The 18,984-nt window shown below is 45.0% G+C and overlaps 1 protein-coding gene across 3 annotated transcripts in view; it reads left to right on the top strand.

The window, feature by feature from the left end:
- LOC132831055 (rho GTPase-activating protein 23-like) overlaps window positions 1-18,984 on the top strand; it is a 516,705-nt gene that overhangs the window by 412,012 nt on the left and 85,709 nt on the right. For all 3 annotated transcript variants that reach the window (XM_060849107.1, XM_060849108.1, XM_060849109.1), the window contains one exon: window positions 1,212-1,269. In XM_060849107.1, coding sequence (XP_060705090.1) covers window positions 1,212-1,269 — 58 coding nt within the window. The remainder of the gene's footprint in view (window positions 1-1,211; window positions 1,270-18,984) is intronic.

Genomic DNA, 18,984 nt, shown 5'->3' with positions numbered 1-18,984 from the left:
GACTCTGCCCCCACAGATTTCTATGGCAAGGAGTTCCAAAGACATTCAACCCTCAGAGAAGAAATTCCTCCTCATTGGTGGTTCAGTGGTTAACACTGCTGCCTCACAGCGCTAGAGACCCGGGTTCAATTCCCATCTCAGGCGATTGACTGTGTGGAGCTTTCACATTCTCCCCGTGTCTGTGTGGGTTTCGTCCAGGTGCTCCGGTTTCCTCCCACAATCCAAAGATGTGCAGGTCAGGTGAATTGGCCATGCTAAATTGCCCGTAGTATTTGGTGAAGGGGTAAATGTATGGGTGGGTTGCGCTTCGGCGTGTCGGTCTGGACTTGTTGGGCCGAAGGGCCTGTTTCCACATTGTAAGTAATCTAATCTAATATAATGGGCGGCATGGTGGCACAGTGGTTAGCACTGCTGCCTCACAGTGCCAGAGACCCGGGTTCAATTCCCACCTCAGTCTGTGTGGAGTTTGCGCATTCTCCCAGTGTCTGCGCGGGGTTACTCCGGGTGCTCTGGTTTCCTCCCACAATCCAAAAATGTGCAGTTTAGGTGACTTGACCATGTTAAACTGCCAGTAGTGTTAAGTGAAGGGGTAAATATAGGGGAATGGGTATGGGTGGGTTGCTCTTCGGAGGGTCAGTGTGGACTTGTTGGGCCGAAGGGCCTGTTTCCACACTGTAAGAATCTAATCTAATCATCTCAGTCTTAAATTGACACTCCTTTATGCAGAGTCTACGCCCTCTAGTCCTAGACTCTCCCATGAGGGAAACCACCTCCTAGCATTTACCCTGTCAAGGCCGTTAGGAATCCTATATACTTCAATGAGCTCACCACTCATTCTTCTAAACCAGCGTGAGTAGAGTTTCAACTTTTTACTCATAAGACAATCCCTCCAAACCAGGGATGATCCCCGAGCACCTTTTCTGAAGTGTCTCCAGTGAAAATATATCTTTCCCTAAATAAGAAACCCTAGGACAAAAACGTTAATGCTCACCTTTCACACTAGATCTCACCACTAAATCCTGTGTGTAAGCGTATCTTGAATATTTTTGTGAGCTCCAAAATATTTTATTTGATTACAATGTATACCTATTTTAAAACAGCAATCAAAAATAGACTTAATCATAGTTTTAAATCATAATCATATTCTATGATTATTGGATGCAGATCTGATATATTATGATCCGAGTCAAGATCTTGTTCATTTTTAATAGGAAATTGCCGAAAAGGGTTCCTAGTCTGAAGCTGCTGAGGAGCTTTTTCACGGATGGGGTAAGAGTCGACTTTAGAAATGAGAATGAAGAAAAATGAGTGACTCACTCTATTTACCAATAATATCAATATTAATAATATTCCATACTAATGAAGTACAAAAGGACCTGTTCAGGCTTGTCCAACAAGCAGTTTGCAAGCCACAACAGCTACTGAAGGGTCCTATTTGACCCATCAAACATTGTTCAAAATGCAATTAAATGTAACTATAAGATCTTGCTGGTCCTGTCCCACATTTGCTTCTGATCTTCTGATATCCATGACAATTGCACGAGAGAAGTAGTCCATGATTGGAGTCTAGCAAAAATCTCAACATGATACATTTGACTCAACTTAAGACCCGGAGCCTCGAGAATGTCATTGGGAGACTCTGGCTTGAGGGGAAGGTGTATGATAACAGGCCTGTTGAGCATGGAAGGGGAAAACCCCTTTTGGGGAAGGGAGAGAGTTGATTGGCAGAAATGATGTGAGTCAGATTTGGAGATGGGAGGAGAAAGTCTAGCTGGCTGTCAGGTGAGAGAAGAGAATTGGCAGACTGTCAGGATTAGGGAGTGCAGGGTAGATAGTGATTGAGAGATAAGTCAGAACGGCTTGGGTGGGTGAGGTGAGTGAGGGATTGACTGGCTGACAGGGAAGATGGTTAAGTAAGGGAGTGACTGATTATGGATGGGGGCTGGTGTTGGCTGGGTGAGTGAGTGAGGGACTGCCTAGGGAACTGGTTACCTGGTTGAATGAGGAATTAACTCATTCAGAGCTTGTGTATGTGAGTGAGGAATGGATTGTCTAGGAGGTTGTGTAAGTGACTGAAAGACTGACTACTGACCGTGCTGGCTGACCAACTGGGTGGCAAACTGGCTAGGTTAGTGATGGACTCACTGACTGCGGGACATGTTGGGTGGAAAAAGAACCAACTAACTAACTGATGAGCTGCCTGATTCAGCAGTGAACGTCAAAGCATGTGGCTGACTGACCCTTATGAAGTTCCAATTAAGCATCACCCTTGTGAGGTAATGGTGGGGCTTCAGCTCAAGGTAGCATTCTTCAATGTAAGCCTTGCATTTTGTAGCTGTTCTTTTATTTTGGAAGGAATTCAAAGTACGTTTCAGTTGTGATTAAACAATGTAAACATCATTTCTGAGGGGGTGCCACAATGTACCTATTAATCGTTGCCCCCTAGTCTGAGGCTAATAGGTGATGTCTCTTTAATGGATCCATATCATGATTATGGATTAGTGGTGCTGGAAGACCACAGCAGTTCAGGCAGCGCCCGAGGAGCAGTAAAATCGACATTTCAGGCAAAAGCCCTTCATCAGGGCTTTTGTCCGAAATGTCGATTTTACTGCTCCTGATGAAGGGCTTTTGCCGAAACGTCGATTTTACTGCTCCTCGGATGCTGCCTGAACTGCTGTGCTCTTCCAGCACCAATAATCCAGAATCTGGTTTCCAGCATCTGCAGTCATTGTTTTTACCCAATATCATGATTATGCCAACTATTTTCTCCTTCTACATCCTTTAAACTAGAGAAGGAAACCCACCACCCTTAAGTGGTTATGATTCCAAACCCAGAACAATATGATTGAGTTTAACTGCACTTTCAAATCACCAAGCAAGTCACTTGATTCAAGGGTAAAAAGTTCTGCAAGTGCTGCCATGTCCCATGAAAAAAAAATTCAAACAGTTTATGGTTCATTTTATTTCTGAGGTTAATTATTGACTTCTATCAAGAAGAAAAACAGATTTTGAAACTCGCCATCTGGTCGCTAAGCATCTGAAAGATGTTAATGGGTTAACTTTTCTGGTCAGGGTTTTTACCAGTCCAGTTGGTCGCCACCAGAATTTTGGCCTCTGTCCTCATTTTGATGCTGATTAGTTATAATACTAGCATTTGCTTATTTATTTCACATTATGAGCATTCAAGTAGTATATATTTAGAATACCACAATTAAAATTCTTGCAGATTGTGCTTTCAACAGTGAGATTTTAAGCATATTTCTGGCTAGGAACGTTGTTAAATCTATGGCAACAATGAATCAATTTTTAATGTGCAGTAAAGTGATTAAAAATAACCATTGTCTTATTTAGATAAAGTAAAGTTTAATTTCAACATTAATGAGTAAGAAAAAAACATAGCATGTCGTAATGCAAAGGTGACATAAATTTCCAATTTGTATGGATTGCGTGTTATTTTCCAGAGAGCTGTATGGTGCCATGTTAGCAAAATTGTCATTATCTTTCAAGCAATATTTTGGAATAGTTCTTTGATATTCTTGATGAAGGGCTTTTGCCCAAAACATTGATTTTCCTGCTCCTCGAATGCTGCCTGACCTGCTGTGCTTTTCCAGCACCACACTAATCTAGACTTTGATCTAGATACTCAATCGTAGAGATTTTAAGCTGTGAATCCTCAAGTCCTGTCATTTACATAGGTGCAGCAGGTCAGACAGCAGTAGCAGAATTAGGAAGATAATGGGCTAATTTCCCCATTTTGTAGCTATGTGATATTTTCCAGGATTTCATGGCAGACTACCCACAAAGGCATGTGGCGACTTTTCTCTCTCAAACTTCTACTGCTCGCATTGTTGATTGTGCTTTTGGGCTCTGCAGTGCCCTCGTTTAATAATGTGACACCAGATGCAGAAGTGTTCGTTGCTGCCAGAAATGTTGCACTGTTGACATTCTTGACTCCACATTTAAACTTTAGTTTTGTACCACTTCAAATGCTGCAAGCTAGGAACTGCTAAAGGAATAGTTTGCTGCACCATTATTTTTGTCAATGAGATGCTGCAGAAAAGGAAGTTAACACCATGTTTTGGAGAAAAGATCCTGCAGGTGCTGGTGAATGAGTTAGTGGAGAGGAGGTTTATTATTTTTTATTGTGGATCGTCAAAGGAGCCAATAGAATCCGACACAGTCAACCTGGACCAAGATAGTGACCAGTTTCAATGGGGTTTTGCACACCAAAAGAACTCTCCAGCATTGCTGGAAGACAGTTAATGATTTTCTGTGCTCTGCAAATGTAAGTACCATCATCATCTGACTGCTTCCTCACATTCATTCCAACTCTGCCACTGCTTAGTAACATCAGTTAGACTACAGCTGTCACCATTTCATACTGCACCTCCAATCAACAACTGTCACCCACCTCATTCTTCTTAATTAATAAATCACTGTTCTCTCCAGGCACCTTACTAGCTCTGCTGTTCCTGCACCACCGCTGGTAATTATTTCTTCCGTTTACGTCTCGCTCATTCCTACTTTTGTCTCATTGCAGGAAAAAACCTATCATGAGCAGAGATGGCCAAGATGGGAGCTGCAGTGGCTAACATTCTGCTCCTCTGCTCCTCCATCTCTGAGGATTCCTCAGAGTGTACTGGCAAAACTTTCTCCTGCACCCTTCAGCAGTTTAGAGTCTTTCATCTTGGTGGGTTCTCTATCTAGATTAGATTCAGGAACACATTCTGGTGAGCACATCACTGGCTCTGCAGATGGTTGAGGCAGAAATGCCCAAATTTGCTAGCATTCAGAGGACTGCTGAAGACCAAGCATCTGCTCAGCCCCAGGCAGAAGATGACATCATATTGTCAACTATTAATTACTTAGTCTGTGCATTTATACTATCATTGGAACAGCAGGCAGGTTTGGTAGAGACATTCAGTGAACAGAGTAGAACATTGGTGAATTTCTCCAATGTTGTTAATACCATGGCTACAGCAGACATACATATGAACATGTATATCTCCATGGACATGTTAGTGGCTACCAGAGAAAGCCAGGTCCTGCAGAATGCACAGTGGCTACCATAAATGCAGACATCACTTTGGTAATTACTTCCAGCATCAATGGAGAAATAAGAGAATGAGGAGAATGAGCCTGCATAGATGATAAGATATCAAAAAGATAAAATTAAAGGCTCTGTATAATATGTCCATGGTAAGAGTGACCACCACACTGTCCTTATGCAGAACACCCTCCATTATATTGTTTGGCACTATTATTGTGCTAAATGGGACAGACTTCAATCTATCGTAGCGTGGCTACAGGGATGGTGCAGGAGGGAGGGATTCCGGTTTCTGGACAACTGGGGTTCTTTCTGGGGAAGGTGGGACCTCTATAAAAAGGATGGTCTACACCTGAACCTGAGGGGCACCAGTATCCTTGGGGGGAGGTTTGCTAGTGCTCTTTGGGAGGGTTTAAACTAACTCCGCCGGGGCATGGGAACCTGGACTGTAGCTTTAGGGTACAGGACCTTGAGTGTAGGGAGGTTATGAATAATGCAGCGATCTCGAAGGAGGGTGCCTGTAAACAGAAGGGTGGATTGAAGTGTGTATACTTCAATGCCAGAAGTATAAGAAATAAGGTAGGTGAACTTGCAGCGTGGGTTGGTACCTGGGACTTCGATGTTGTGGCCATTACAGAGACGTGGGTAGAACAGGGACAAGAATGGCTGTTGCAGGTTCCAGGGTTTAAATGTTTTAGTAGGATCAGACATGGGGGTAAAAAAGGGGGAGGTGTGGCATTACTTGTCAAAGATAGTATTACAGCAGTGGAATGGACGATGGAAGAGGACTTGCCATCTGAGGTAGTTTGGGCTGAGGTTAGAAATAGGAAAGGTGAGGTCACCCTGTTAGGTGTTTTCTACAGGCCTCCTAATAGTCCTAGAGAAGTAGAGGATAATATTGCGAGGATGATTCAGGAAAAGAGTGAAGGTAGCAGGGTGGTTGTTATGGGGGACTTTAACTTCCCAGATATTGACTGGGAGAGCTATAGCTCGAGTTCATTAGATGGGTCGGTGTTTGTCCAATGTGTGCAGGAGGGTTTCCTGACACAATATGTAGACAGGCCAACAAGAGGTGAGGCTATACTGGATTTGGTTCTAGGTAATGAACCAGGCCAGGTGTTAGACTTGGAGGTAGGTGAGCACTTCGGGGACAGTGACCACAACTCGGTGACTTTTACTTTAGTGATGGAGAGGGATAAGTGTGCGCCGCAGGGGAAGAGTTATAGCTGGGGGCAGGGAAATTATGATGCAGTGAGGCATGACTTAGGATGTGTGGATTGGAAAAACAGGCTTCAAGAGAAGAACACTAATGAGATGTGGGGATTGTTCAAGGAGCAGCTACTACGTGTCCTTGATAAGTATGTACCAGTCAGGCATGGTGTAAAGGGCCTTGTGAGGCAGCCGTGGTTTAGTAAGGAATTGGAATCCCTTGTGAAAGGGAAGAAGGCGGCATATGTAAAGATGAGGCGTGAAGGTTCAGTTGGGGCGATAGAGAGTTATAAGGTAGCCAGGAAGGATCTAAAGAGAGAGCTAAGAGAAGCGAGAAGGGGACATGAAAAGTCTTTAGCTGGTAGGATTAGGGAAAACCCAAAGGCTTTCTATAGGTATGTCAGGAATAAAAGGATGACTAGGGTAGGTATCGGTCCAGTCAAGGATAGTAGTGGGAAGTTGTGTGTGGAGGCGGAGGAGATTGGAGAGACACTAAATCAATACTTTTCATCAGTATTCACTCAGGAACAGGACACTGTTGCTGATGTGAATATGGAGTCACAAATGATTAGAATGGATGCCCTGGAAATATGCAGGGAAGAGGTTCTGGGAATATTGGAAAGGATGAAAATAGATAAGTCTCCTGGGCCTGATGGCATTTACCCTAGGATCCTATGGGAAGCTAGGGAGGAGATAGCAGAGCCATTGGCCTGGATTTTTATGTCGTCATTGTCAACGGGAATAGTACCAGAGGACTGGAGGATAGCGAATGTGGTCCCCTTGTTCAAGAAAGGGAGTAGGGATAGCCCTAGTAACTATAGGCCAGTGAGTCTGACTTCAGTGGTGGGCAAAGTCTTAGAGAGAATGGTAAGGGATAAGATTTATGAACATCTGGATAGGAATAACGTGATCAAGGATAGCCAGCATGGTTTTGTGAAGGGCAGGTCGTGCCTCACAAACCTTATTGAGTTCTTTGAGAAGGTGACTAAGGAAGTGGACGAGGGTAAAGCAGTAGATGTTGTGTATATGGATTTTAGTAAGGCGTTCGATAAGGTTCCCCATGGTAGGCTAATGCTAAAACTACGGAGGTATGGCATTGAGGATACATTAGAGGTTTGGATTAGGAATTGGCTGGCTGGAAGGAGACAGAGGGTAGTAGTTGATGGACTATGTTCATCTTGGAGTGCAGTTACTAGCGGTGTACCACAAGGATCTGTTTTGGGACCATTGCTTTTTGTTATCTTTATAAATGATCTAGAGGAAGGGCTTGAAAACTGGGTAAGCAAGTTTGCGGATGACACAAAAGTCGGTGGAGTTGTGGATAGTGAGGAAGGAAGTGGTAGGTTACAGCGGGATATAGATAAGTTGCAGAGCTGGGCAGAAATGTGGCAAATGGAATTCAATGTAGCTAAGTGTGAAGTCATTCACTTTGGTAGGAGTAACAAGAAGATGGATTACTGGGCTAATGGTAGGCTACTTGGTAGTGTGGATGAGCAGAGGGATCTTGGTGTCCATGTATACAGATCTCTGAAAGTTGCCACGCAGGTAAATAGTGCTGTGAGGAAGGCATATGGTGTACTGGGCTTTATTGGTAGAGGAATTGAGTTCCGGAGTCCTGAGGTCATGTTGCAACTGTATAATGACTCTGGTGCGGCCTCATCTGGAGTATTGTGTGCAGTTTTGGTCGCCATACTATAGGAAGGATGTGGAGGCATTGGAACGAGTGCAGAGGAGGTTTACCAGGATGTTGCCTGGAATGGTAGGAAAATCTTATGAGGAAAGGCTGAGGCACTTGGGGCTGTTCTCATTGGAGAAGAGAAGGTTTAGGGGAGATTTGATAGAGGTGTATAAGATGATTAGGGGTTTAGATAGGGTCGACACTGAGAACCTTTTACCGCTAATGGAGTCAGGTGTTACTAGGGGACACAGCTTTAAATTAAGGGGTGGAAGGTATAGGACAGATGTTAGGGGTAGATTCTTTACACAGCGGGTTGTGAGTTCATGGAATGCCCTGCCAGTAGCAGTGGTGAACTCTCCTTCTTTATGGTCATTTAAGCGGGCATTGGATAGGCATTTGGAAGTTATTGGGCTAGTGTAGGTTAGGTAGGATTCGGTCGGCGCAACATCGAGGGCTGAAGGGCCTGTACTGCGCTGTATCTTTCTATGTTCTATGTTCTAAATCTAGCAATTCAAAACTGGGCACTCATTGGCCATCAACAGCAGCAGAATTGTACTCCAACACAATCAACAACCTCAAGGCACAGTATATCCCCCACTCTATTATTGCAAATGTAGCCAGAGGGTCAACCCTGGTTCAATGGAGAATGCAGGAGGACATGCTAGGAACAGCACCAAGCATACCTAAAAATGTGGTGGCAACCTGCTGAAGCTATCAAACAGGACTGTTTCTGTGTGAAATAACATAAGCGGCAAGTGATAGACTGAGCAAATCAATCTGACAAGTGGATCAAGCTCTGAACTCTGCAGTCCTCCCACAGCTGGTGGTGAATGATGGTAAGCAACTCATTGGAGGAGGCTCCATAAGTATCCCCATCCTTAGAGATGGGAGAGTCCAACACAACAATGCAAAAGGTAAGGCTGAAGAATTGGCAGCTATCTTCAGCCAGAAGTGTCAAATGGATGATCCATTGCAGCTTCTTTCAGTGGTCCCAAGCAGCACAGATACCAGTTTTCAGCCATTTCGGTTGACTTTATGTGATACCAAGAAACAGCTAGAAGATCTGCAAAGAATATGGGTCCTGATAATATTTCAGCAATAGTATCGATGGATCTATTGTTTCCCCCAAGATGTTTTAGTTGAACCAGGACAGGATATTTTGTGTCCACAGTCCGATATTATCATTGGTGACTGGAAGGATGTCCAGAAGCTTTAAAATCAGAACAGACTGAGAATAAGGACCCAGAAGCTATGGGTGGCATGGCCTTTTCTTTAAATAGCTCTTGGAGGAGTTTGTGGTCTGTTACTATGACAAATTTACATCTGTAAGAATATTGGTGGTACTTCGTTGCACCAAACATGGCCGGCAAAACTTTCTTCTCGATCTGGTCATATTTGCATTTGGCATCATCCAAAGTCTGAGAAGCATATGTTATCAGGCATTGCTCTCTGCTGGCCCACCAGTAAGCCAACACGACCCTGTTACCGTATGGGGAGACATCACATATCAGCACCACACTTCTCTTGGGATCATAGTGTGCCAACATCTTAGATGGTGGTAGCTGCATTTTCACTTCCCTGAAGGCTACATTTTGGCTACATGACCATTGCCAAGGCTGACCCTTTCTCAATAGCAGGTGGAAGGGTACCAAGGCAGAGACCAGGTTACATATGGGCTTTCCGTAATAATTCACCAATCCAACAAAAAACCTAAGCTCTGATACAGAGTGGGAACCAAGGCATCTTTGATCGCCCTCCTTTTATCTTCCAATGGCTGTAATGGGGGTCTTGTCAACTCTAGAACAAGTAGGTCACTTGAGGTGCCTGGAACATACTTTTTTTTCCCTTCTCAGGCACATGCCCACCTTGGAGAAATGTTTAAGCTGTATGCTCAAGGTCTTCAAATGCTCTTTATTGATCTTCCTGGTTAATAGCATGTCATCCAGATAAATGGTGCTCTGGAGTATATCTTGTAAAATGTTCTCCATTATGCACTGGAAAAGGGCACAGGCTGATACTCCAAATGGCAGCCTTGTATATTAATACAAATCTTATGGGTATTAATTGTAACATACTTCTGGAATGACTCCTCTAGTTGCAATTGCAGTTATGCATGGCTCACGTCCAGCTTCGTGAAGGATAGCCTCTCATCCAGTTTTGCATACAAGCCCCTTGTGCTTGGATTGGGTATTTAACCAACTGTGAGGAGTGGTTTACCATTTGCATAAAATCCCAAAAAAGTGAACTGCATCGTCAGGCTTCCTAGTCAGTATAATCGGTACTGCCGATTTTGCAAAATGTACTGGCTTAATGATTCATTCACTTTCCATCCACCTGATTTCTGCTGCTACTTTTGCACACACAATGACAAATTGCACTGGACGGACTTTGCAGAATCGAGAATTGATTAGATTCCCTACAGTGTGGAAACAGGCCCTTCGGCCCAGCCAGTCCACTCCAACCCTCCGGAGTGTAACCCAACCAGACCAATTTCCTTCTGACTAATGAACCTAACAATATCGGCAATTTAGCATGGCCAATTCATCTAACTGCACATCTTTGGACTGTGGGAGGAAACCCAGAAGAAACCCATGCAGACACAGGGAGAATGTGCAAACGCCACACAGATAGTTGCCCGAGGCTGGAATCAAAGCTAGGACACTGGTGCTGTGAGGCAACAGTGCTAACCACTGAGCCAACGTGCTGCCCATAATTGCTTCCTGGCCAACATAAAATAAGGTGGCCTTAGCTCCTTTAATAGTCAGAATGGTCATCTGAATATTTAATTATGACTTCACTCACGCAGCCAATTTGTAATTGAAAAATGTTCAGCCAATCAAGGTGAATCTTTCGCAACCATTTCCAAAACTTGGGCCCAAGCCTTATATTACTGTCAGTAGTAACTGCATAAACTGCTTCTCATACGAGACTGGAATTGAAGATGTATCTTTAATCTATAATGGTTCCCAGTACACGTTCTCAGTCTGGCTGAGGTCTTGCGCAGATTTGAAGTTTGGAGTCCAGAGTGAATCTTGTTGAAGACTGACTCTGCAACCACAGGAACAGCTGCATTGGTGTCTTCCTCCATGCACAGTGGTTAGCACTGCTGCCTCACAGCGCCTGTAGACCCGGGGTCAATTCCCGACTCAGGCGACTGACTGTGTGGAGTTTGCACGTTCTCCCCGTGTCTGCGTGGGTTTCCTCCGGGTGCTCCGGTTTCCTCCCACAGTCCAAAGATGTGCGGGTCAGGTGAATTGGCCAAGCTAAATTGCCCATAGTGTTAGGTAAGGGGTAAATGTAGGGGTATGGGTGGGTTGCGCTTCGGCGGGTCGGTGTGGACTTGTTGGGCCGAAGGGCCTGTTTCCACACTGTAAGTCTAATCTAATCAAAGTGGATGACTATTTAACCAGCTATTTATTCTAATTTGGATGTGGCTAAGCAATTTAACAATCCAAACCAAATGTGGGTAGACTTTCCATGGTGTGTACTCTCCTAGGTACCTGCCTCTGAGCTGGCTTATTGAAGTCAAGCCTTGTAGGACTCCTTTGCTGTCACAAGTCTGCATATTGGCAGCAACTACAATGGCTTACCAGCCCAAATCATGAAGAACATTTCAGCATTTGACCAAGGCTCCGCTTTGTTTTGAGGTTTTGCTATGGCTGACCTAGGGTCCATATGCTCAGGACATGTCCTGCATGAGGCTCTGCGATTACCTGTTCTCAAAAGGTATGCTCCAAGCTCAGTCAGACAGGTGAGGATGTCCACTTCTTTTGGGATGCCCTGTAGTTCCCATGCTGCACTTGCTGCATTTTCTAATGACAAGGCCAGCTCCAGTGCCTGTTTGAAATTCAGTTGGGATTCAGGTATTAGCTGCTTTTGCATTGTTACATCATTAATCCATGTACCGAATGGTGTCTCAGCATCTCATTCACGGTTAACCCAAAATCACATGCCTCTGCCAGTCATCTTAACCTCATCAAAAATTCTGGTACGGATTTCCTTGGTTCCTGGACTGCTGAATAAAACCGATAACATCTCAGAATTAGAGGAGGCTTGGGGTCGTAATGTTCCTTCACTAAATTCGTCAACTCTTAGATTAGATTAGATGAAAGGTTTTAGTATCTAGTACCTCAGGGAAAGTTAGGCTCCTAATAATCAAAAATGCTGCAAGTCTGCAAGCAGTCAAAAGAATTACTTGTTGCTTTTCCTCTGTCACAGTGTCATTTGCCCAAAAAAAAATGCATTCTTTTGACATACTGAGCCCAGTCTTCAACAGGATCATATGAGTCAAGCTTCCCGAATAAAGGCATGATGCCAGAAATGCTTACCCCTACTCAAAGACAACTATTATGAGTGAACTCCAAAAGCATACTGTTTTCTCTCACCACCATTGAAATAACTGTCCAGAGGCAGGTATCCTGTCACCAAGTCACTCTTTGTTTATCAGCTCGCTCAGAGCCAATCCCTTGAATGAGGAGACTTTCTGAGACTGCTGTTTGTTTTTTTTTCTTCCCATGGTGTGTGTGTGCAGGTGTGAGACACAGTGAGGGACACAAGGTGCACGAATCTTTATTCAATTTCCACCACCAGGAAGATAGGAAAACACCCGTGTGGCCAGTGACAAGCAGTGCTCTTCACAAAAGGCAATGCTGTGTGAGAGACTGCTGTTTGTATCTGTCAACCCCAGGGCTCCCTGATTGGGTCCAGTAACCTGGCCCATACTCAATGAGATCCACCTGACCAACCTCGTTCCGATCATTACAATGGACAAAAGAACTGAATTCCAGAGGTGAGATCAGAGTGACAGCCCTTGACATCAAGGCTGCATTTGACTGAGTGTGACTATAGGAACCCTTACAGAATTGGAATCCATACATATCAGTTGGTTGGAGTCATACCTGGAGTACAGGAACATGGTTGTGATTGATGGGGGTCAGTCATCTCAGCTCCAGAACATCTCTGCAGGGGTTTGTCAGGTAGCTTGCTTGGCCCAACCAGCTTCATTTTCACCAATGACCTTCCCTCCATCTTAAGGTCAGAAGTGGAGATGTTCACCAAGGATTGGACAGTGTTCAGCACCATTTGCAACTCCTTAGATACTGAAGCAGTCCATGTTCAAATGCAACAAGATCTGGATAATATCCAGGCTTGAGTTGACAAGTGGCAAGTAATATTTGTGCCACACAAATGCCAAGTTATGAGCATCTCCAATAAGAGGTCATTTAACACCTCTACTTCCTCAGAAGGTGAAGGAAATTTGGCATTGTCCACAAACACACTTAGCAATTCTTATAATGCACTGTAGAAAACACCCTATCCAAATGCATCATAGCTTGCTATGGCAACTATTCAGCTCAAGACCGCAAGAAATTATAGCGAGTTGTGAATGCAGCCCAGTCCATCACAAAAATCAGCCTTCCTTCCATTGACTCTTCTATATTTCTTGCTGCCTTGGGAAAGCAGCCAAAATAATCAAAGGCCCCTTCGACCCCAATTGTACTCTCTTCCATCCTCTTCCATCAGGCAGAAGATATAAAAGTTTGATAGTATGTATCAATAGATTCAAGAACTGCTTATTTCCTGCTGTTATCAGACTTATGAACAGGTCTCTTATATATTAGGGTTGATCTTTCTCTGTAGCAGTAACATTATGTTCTGCACTGATGTACTTATGTAAGGTATGATTTGACTGGATAACATGCAAAACAATATTTTTCACTTGGTACGTGACAATAATAAATCAAATCCAATCAAACCACCCCATAATATTAGATGGTGTTACCATCACTGAATCTCCCACTATCAATATCCTTGGAGGTGCCATTGACCAAAAACTCAACTGGGCATGCCACACAAACACAGTGGCTACAACATCAGGTTGGAGGCTAGGAATCATGCAACGAGTAGCTTACCTCCTGACTCCCCAAAGCCTGTCCACCATCTACAAGGCGCGAGTCAAGACTGAGATTGAGTATTTCCCACTTTCCTGGACAGGTGCAGCCCCAACTCCATGAAAAACCTTGACACTATCTAGAAAAAAGCAGCCCACTTGATTGGCACTACATCCACAGACATCCATTCTCTCCATTAATGAGGCTCAATAGCAGCAGGGCCATCAACAAGATACACTGCAGAAATTTGCCAAAGGTTCTTAGATTGCACCTTCAAACCCACATCCACTTCCATCTAGAAGGGCAAGGGCAGCCTATAGATGGAAGCATCACCATCTGCAAGTTCCCTTCTAAGCCACTCATCATCCTAAATTTGAAACTTATCGCTGTTCCTTTACTGTTGCTGAGTCAGAACCCTGGAATTCCCTCCCAAAAGCATTGTAGGTCTACCTATAGGGTATGGACTGCAACATTTCAAGAAAGAGCTCATCATCTTCTTAACGGGAACAAGGGATGGGCAATAAATGCTGGCCAGCCAGTGATGCCCATGTCCTACGAATTAATGAAAAATAAAATTGTAGTATTTTGTCCAATTCTGGGTACTGCACCTTTGGAAGAATATGAAAACTTCAGAGATGGTGCAGGAAAAGTGATTAGAAATTTTCTAAGGATGAAGAGCTGTAGGTGTGTGACAATTGGAGACATAGTTGTTTTCCTTTAAAGTCGAGATGTTAGGTATTCAAAATCCTTAAATATTTAAAAGAGTAGATAAATGCTTTTCCCAAGGTGGAGGATACCAATTTAAAATGATTAGTAAAAGAACCAAATACCTTTCTTATGCAGTAAAAACACCCCAAATAACCCTGGATGCTCGCATTCAGAAACAAAAGCAGAAGTTGATGGAAATACCAGCAGGACTGACAGCATCTGTGAAGAGAAAGCAGAGCTAACATTTCTGATCCAGCGACCTTTCTTCTGAACTTTCGTAGATAGCAAGTAGTTAGGATCTAAATGCACTGCCTGAGGTTGTAATGGAGGCTGATTCAATTCTACTTTTTGAAAGGGAATTGCATTAGCACTATAGTGATTGCACTTGAATTAAATACTAACAAATGTATGTAACATCAAAGATTAATTAATTATCAATTGAGCATCATGTAATCCATAGGATTTGAATCTTGTTTAAATACATTTTCTGACAGCAGTATGAAATGTCACATCCACCGTTTGCAAAGGAGAAATAATTTTTTAATGCATTTGTGAACAGGGTATCTTAATGTGCTGAAACATAAAAGTAAAACTTTCGTAAAAAGTATAAGATTTACTTGTGCACTAGTATTTTCCTGGGATATTACATGGGTGATTGGATGTTAAAAATACAATTTAATTGTAATTAAACCTTTTAATTTTAAGAAAATCTTTTATTGACTTTAATCTCTGCTTGTGAGTGATGAATTCACTGGTTATTGAATCACTATTTGAATTCAACTTGATCCCTGGACTGATCTGCAACATTAGCTAGTACAGCAGCAGGAGAAATAAGTTTGCTTCATTTCTTTTGGGTGGTTAAATCATCCATTATTTCCACTAGATCAATATTAGTGATCACTGCTGTAAGATGTGTATTTTCATTGACAATGGGATTCAACTTGGCTTTCTGCCTCATTTCAAAAAGTCTGATAGCCTTCTGATTGATACTGTCGAGTCCAGAGTAAATAGTAACCATTTGCCAAGCTATTGAAGGTTGATAATGGCCAGAAGTAATGTGCTTCTCTCATGAAAGTAGAAACTAAACACTCCGATAATTCATGCATTCGCATGAAATTTCACAGAATTCATTTTCAGATTACTGAGGCCTAAAACTAATGGGAGTGAACTAAATTTGATCAGCAGTGAGATACATTAGTGGGACACTCCTCATTGCTTACTGACCTCAAAACGTATAAATAATGTTCAAAGAAAATTGTAATAATACAATAAAACAAGAAAAGTTCTATTATTTATCAGAATGGACAATCTTAAGATCCAGTATCTCAGCTATGATTAATAAGGTCTCAGTAGGTTGGACGGCTAGTTTGTTAGGCAGCATCTCAGGAATAGAGAATTCGACGTTTCGAGCATAAGCCCTTCATCAGGAATAAGAGAGAGAGCCAAGCAGGCTGAGATAAAAGGTAGGGAGGAGGGACTAGGGGGAGGGGCGATGGAGGTGGGATAGGTGGAAGGAGGTCAAGGTGAGGGTGATAGGCCGGAGTGGGGTGGGGGCGGAGAGGTCAGGACGAGGATTGCAGGTTAGGAGGGCGGTGCTGAGTTGAGGGAACCGACTGAGACAAGGTGGGGGGAGGGGAAATGAGGAAGCTGGAGAAATCTGAATTCATACCTTGTGGTTGGAGGGTTCCCAGGCGGAAGATGAGGCGCTCCTCCTCCAGCCGTCGTGTAGTTGTGTTCTGCCGGTGGAGGAGTCCAAGGACCTGCATGTCTTCGGTGGAGTGGGAGGGGGAGTTAAAGTGTTGAGCCACGGGGTGATTGGGTTGGTTGGTTCGGGCGGCCCAGAGGTGTTCTCTGAAGCGTTCCGCAAGTAAGCGGCCTGTCTCACCAATATAGAGGAGGCCACATCGGGTGCAGCGGATGCAATAGATGATGTGTGTGGAGGTACAGGTGAACTTGTGGCGGATATGGAAGGATCCCTTGGGGCCTTGGAGGGAAGTGAGTGTGGAGGTGTGGGCGCAAGTTTTACATTTCCTGCGGTTGCAGGGGAAGGTGCCGGGGGTGGAGGTTGGGTTGGTGGGGGGTGTGGATCTGACAAGGGAGTCACGAAGGGAGTGGTCCTTGCGGAACGCTGATAGGGGAGGGGAGGGAAATATATCCTTGGTGGTGGGGTCCGTTTGGAGGTGGCGGAAATGGCGGCGGATAATACGTTGTATGCGCAGGTTGGTGGGGTGGTAGGTGAGAACCAGTGGGGTTCTGTCTTGGTGGCGGTTGGAGGAGCGGGGCTCAAGGGCGGAGGAGCGGGAAGTGGAGGAGATGCGGTGGAGGGCATCGTCGATCACGTCTGGGGGGAATCTGCGGTCCTTGAAGAAGGAGGCCATCTGGGCTGTGCGGTGTTGGAATTGGTTCTCCTGGGAGCAGATGCGGCGGAGACGAAGGAATTGGGAATATGGGATGGCGTTTTTACAGGGGGCAGGGTGGGAGGAGGTGTAGTCCAGGTAGCTGTGGGAGTCAGTCGGTTTATAATAGATGTCTGTGTTGAGTCGGTCGCCCGAGATAGAAATGGAAAGGTCTAGGAAGGGGAGGGAGGAGTCTGAGACAGTCCAGGTGAATTTCAGGTCGGGATGGAAGGTGTTAGTAAAGTTGATGAACTGTTCAACCTCCTCGTGGGAGCACGAGGCAGCGCCGATACAGTTCATCAACTTTACTAACACCTTCCATCCCGACCTGAAATTCACCTGGACTGTCTCAGACTCCTCCCTCCCCTTCCTAGACCTTTCCATTTCTATCTCGGGCGACCGACTCAACACAGACATCTATTATAAACCGACTGACTCCCACAGCTACCTGGACTACACCTCCTCCCACCCTGCCCCCTGTAAAAACGCCATCCCATATTCCCAATTCCTTCGTCTCCGCCGCATCTGCTCCCAGGAGAACCAATTCCAACACCGCACAGCCCAGATGGCCTCCTTCTTCAAGGACCGCAGATTCCCCCCAGACATGATCGACGATGCCCTCCACCGCATCTCCTCCACTTCCCGCTCCTCCGCCCTTGAGCCCCGCTCCTCCAACCGCCACCAAGACAGAACCCCACTGGTTCTCACCTACCACCCCACCAACCTGCGCATACAACGTATTATCCGCCGCCATTTCCGCCACCTCCAAACGGACCCCACCACCAAGGATATATTTCCCTCCCCTCCCCTATCAGCGTTCCGCAAGGACCACTCCCTTCGTGACTCCCTTGTCAGATCCACACCCCCCACCAACCCAACCTCCACCCCCGGCACCTTCCCCTGCAACCGCAGGAAATGTAAAACTTGCGCCCACACCTCCACACTCACTTCCCTCCAAGGCCCCAAGGGATCCTTCCATATCCGCCACAAGTTCACCTGTACCTCCACACACATCATCTATTGCATCCGCTGCACCCGATGTGGCCTCCTCTATATTGGTGAGACAGGCCGCTTACTTGCGGAACGCTTCAGAGAACACCTCTGGGCCGCCCGAACCAACCAACCCAATCACCCCGTGGCTCAACACTTTAACTCCCCCTCCCACTCCACCGAAGACATGCAGGTCCTTGGACTCCTCCACCGGCAGAACACAACTACACGACGGCTGGAGGAGGAGCGCCTCATCTTCCGCCTGGGAACCCTCCAACCACAAGGTATGAATTCAGATTTCTCCAGCTTCCTCATTTCCCCTCCCCCCACCTTGTCTCAGTCGGTTCCCTCAACTCAGCACCGCCCTCCTAACCTGCAATCCTCTTCCTGACCTCTCCGCCCCCACCCCACTCCGGCCTATCACCCTCACCTTGACCTCCTTCCACCTATCCCACCTCCATCGCCCCTCCCCCTAGTCCCTCCTCCCTACCTTTTATCTCAGCCTGCTTGGCTCTCTCTCTTATTCCTGATGAAGGGCTTATGCTCGAAACGTCGAATTCTCTATTCCTGAGATGCTGCCTAACCTGCTGTGCTTTGACCAGCAACACATTTGCAGCTGTGATCTCCAGCATCTGCAGACCTCATTTTTTACTGGACGGCTAGTTTGCAATGCAGAGTAATGCCTACAGCCTGAATTCAATTCCCACAACGGCTGAGGTACCACGAAGAGCTCTCCTTTTTAGCCTCTCCACTCTGCTGAGGTGAGGCTTAAAATTTTCAGTATCTAAATAATATGTATGAATTTTGTATTGTTAAACCAAAATGGTTCATACTTATTGGGTGGAAGGTTGATCTTCTGGACAAGAATGCAGCTGTCTATCTGGGAGCAATAAGAAGAAATGCAGATAAATTTATAATCTTGCCCTCATTAACATGCCAGTAGTTAGATTCGGAAGTGAAAAATCAGAAAGTCAGTGAAAGATAGCAAGAAGTCTGGGTTACTTGCTAGGCTCAAGGTAGGATAGTTGAGAGTTAGCATCTAAGCAAGAGAATCCTATAGTTCTC

Source organism: Hemiscyllium ocellatum, chromosome 32 (genome assembly GCF_020745735.1).
Source record: "Hemiscyllium ocellatum isolate sHemOce1 chromosome 32, sHemOce1.pat.X.cur, whole genome shotgun sequence".
Lineage (NCBI taxonomy): Eukaryota > Metazoa > Chordata > Chondrichthyes > Orectolobiformes > Hemiscylliidae > Hemiscyllium > Hemiscyllium ocellatum.
The sequence above is the reverse complement of the archived record's forward strand: the minus strand, read 5'-3'. Positions and strand labels throughout refer to the sequence as shown.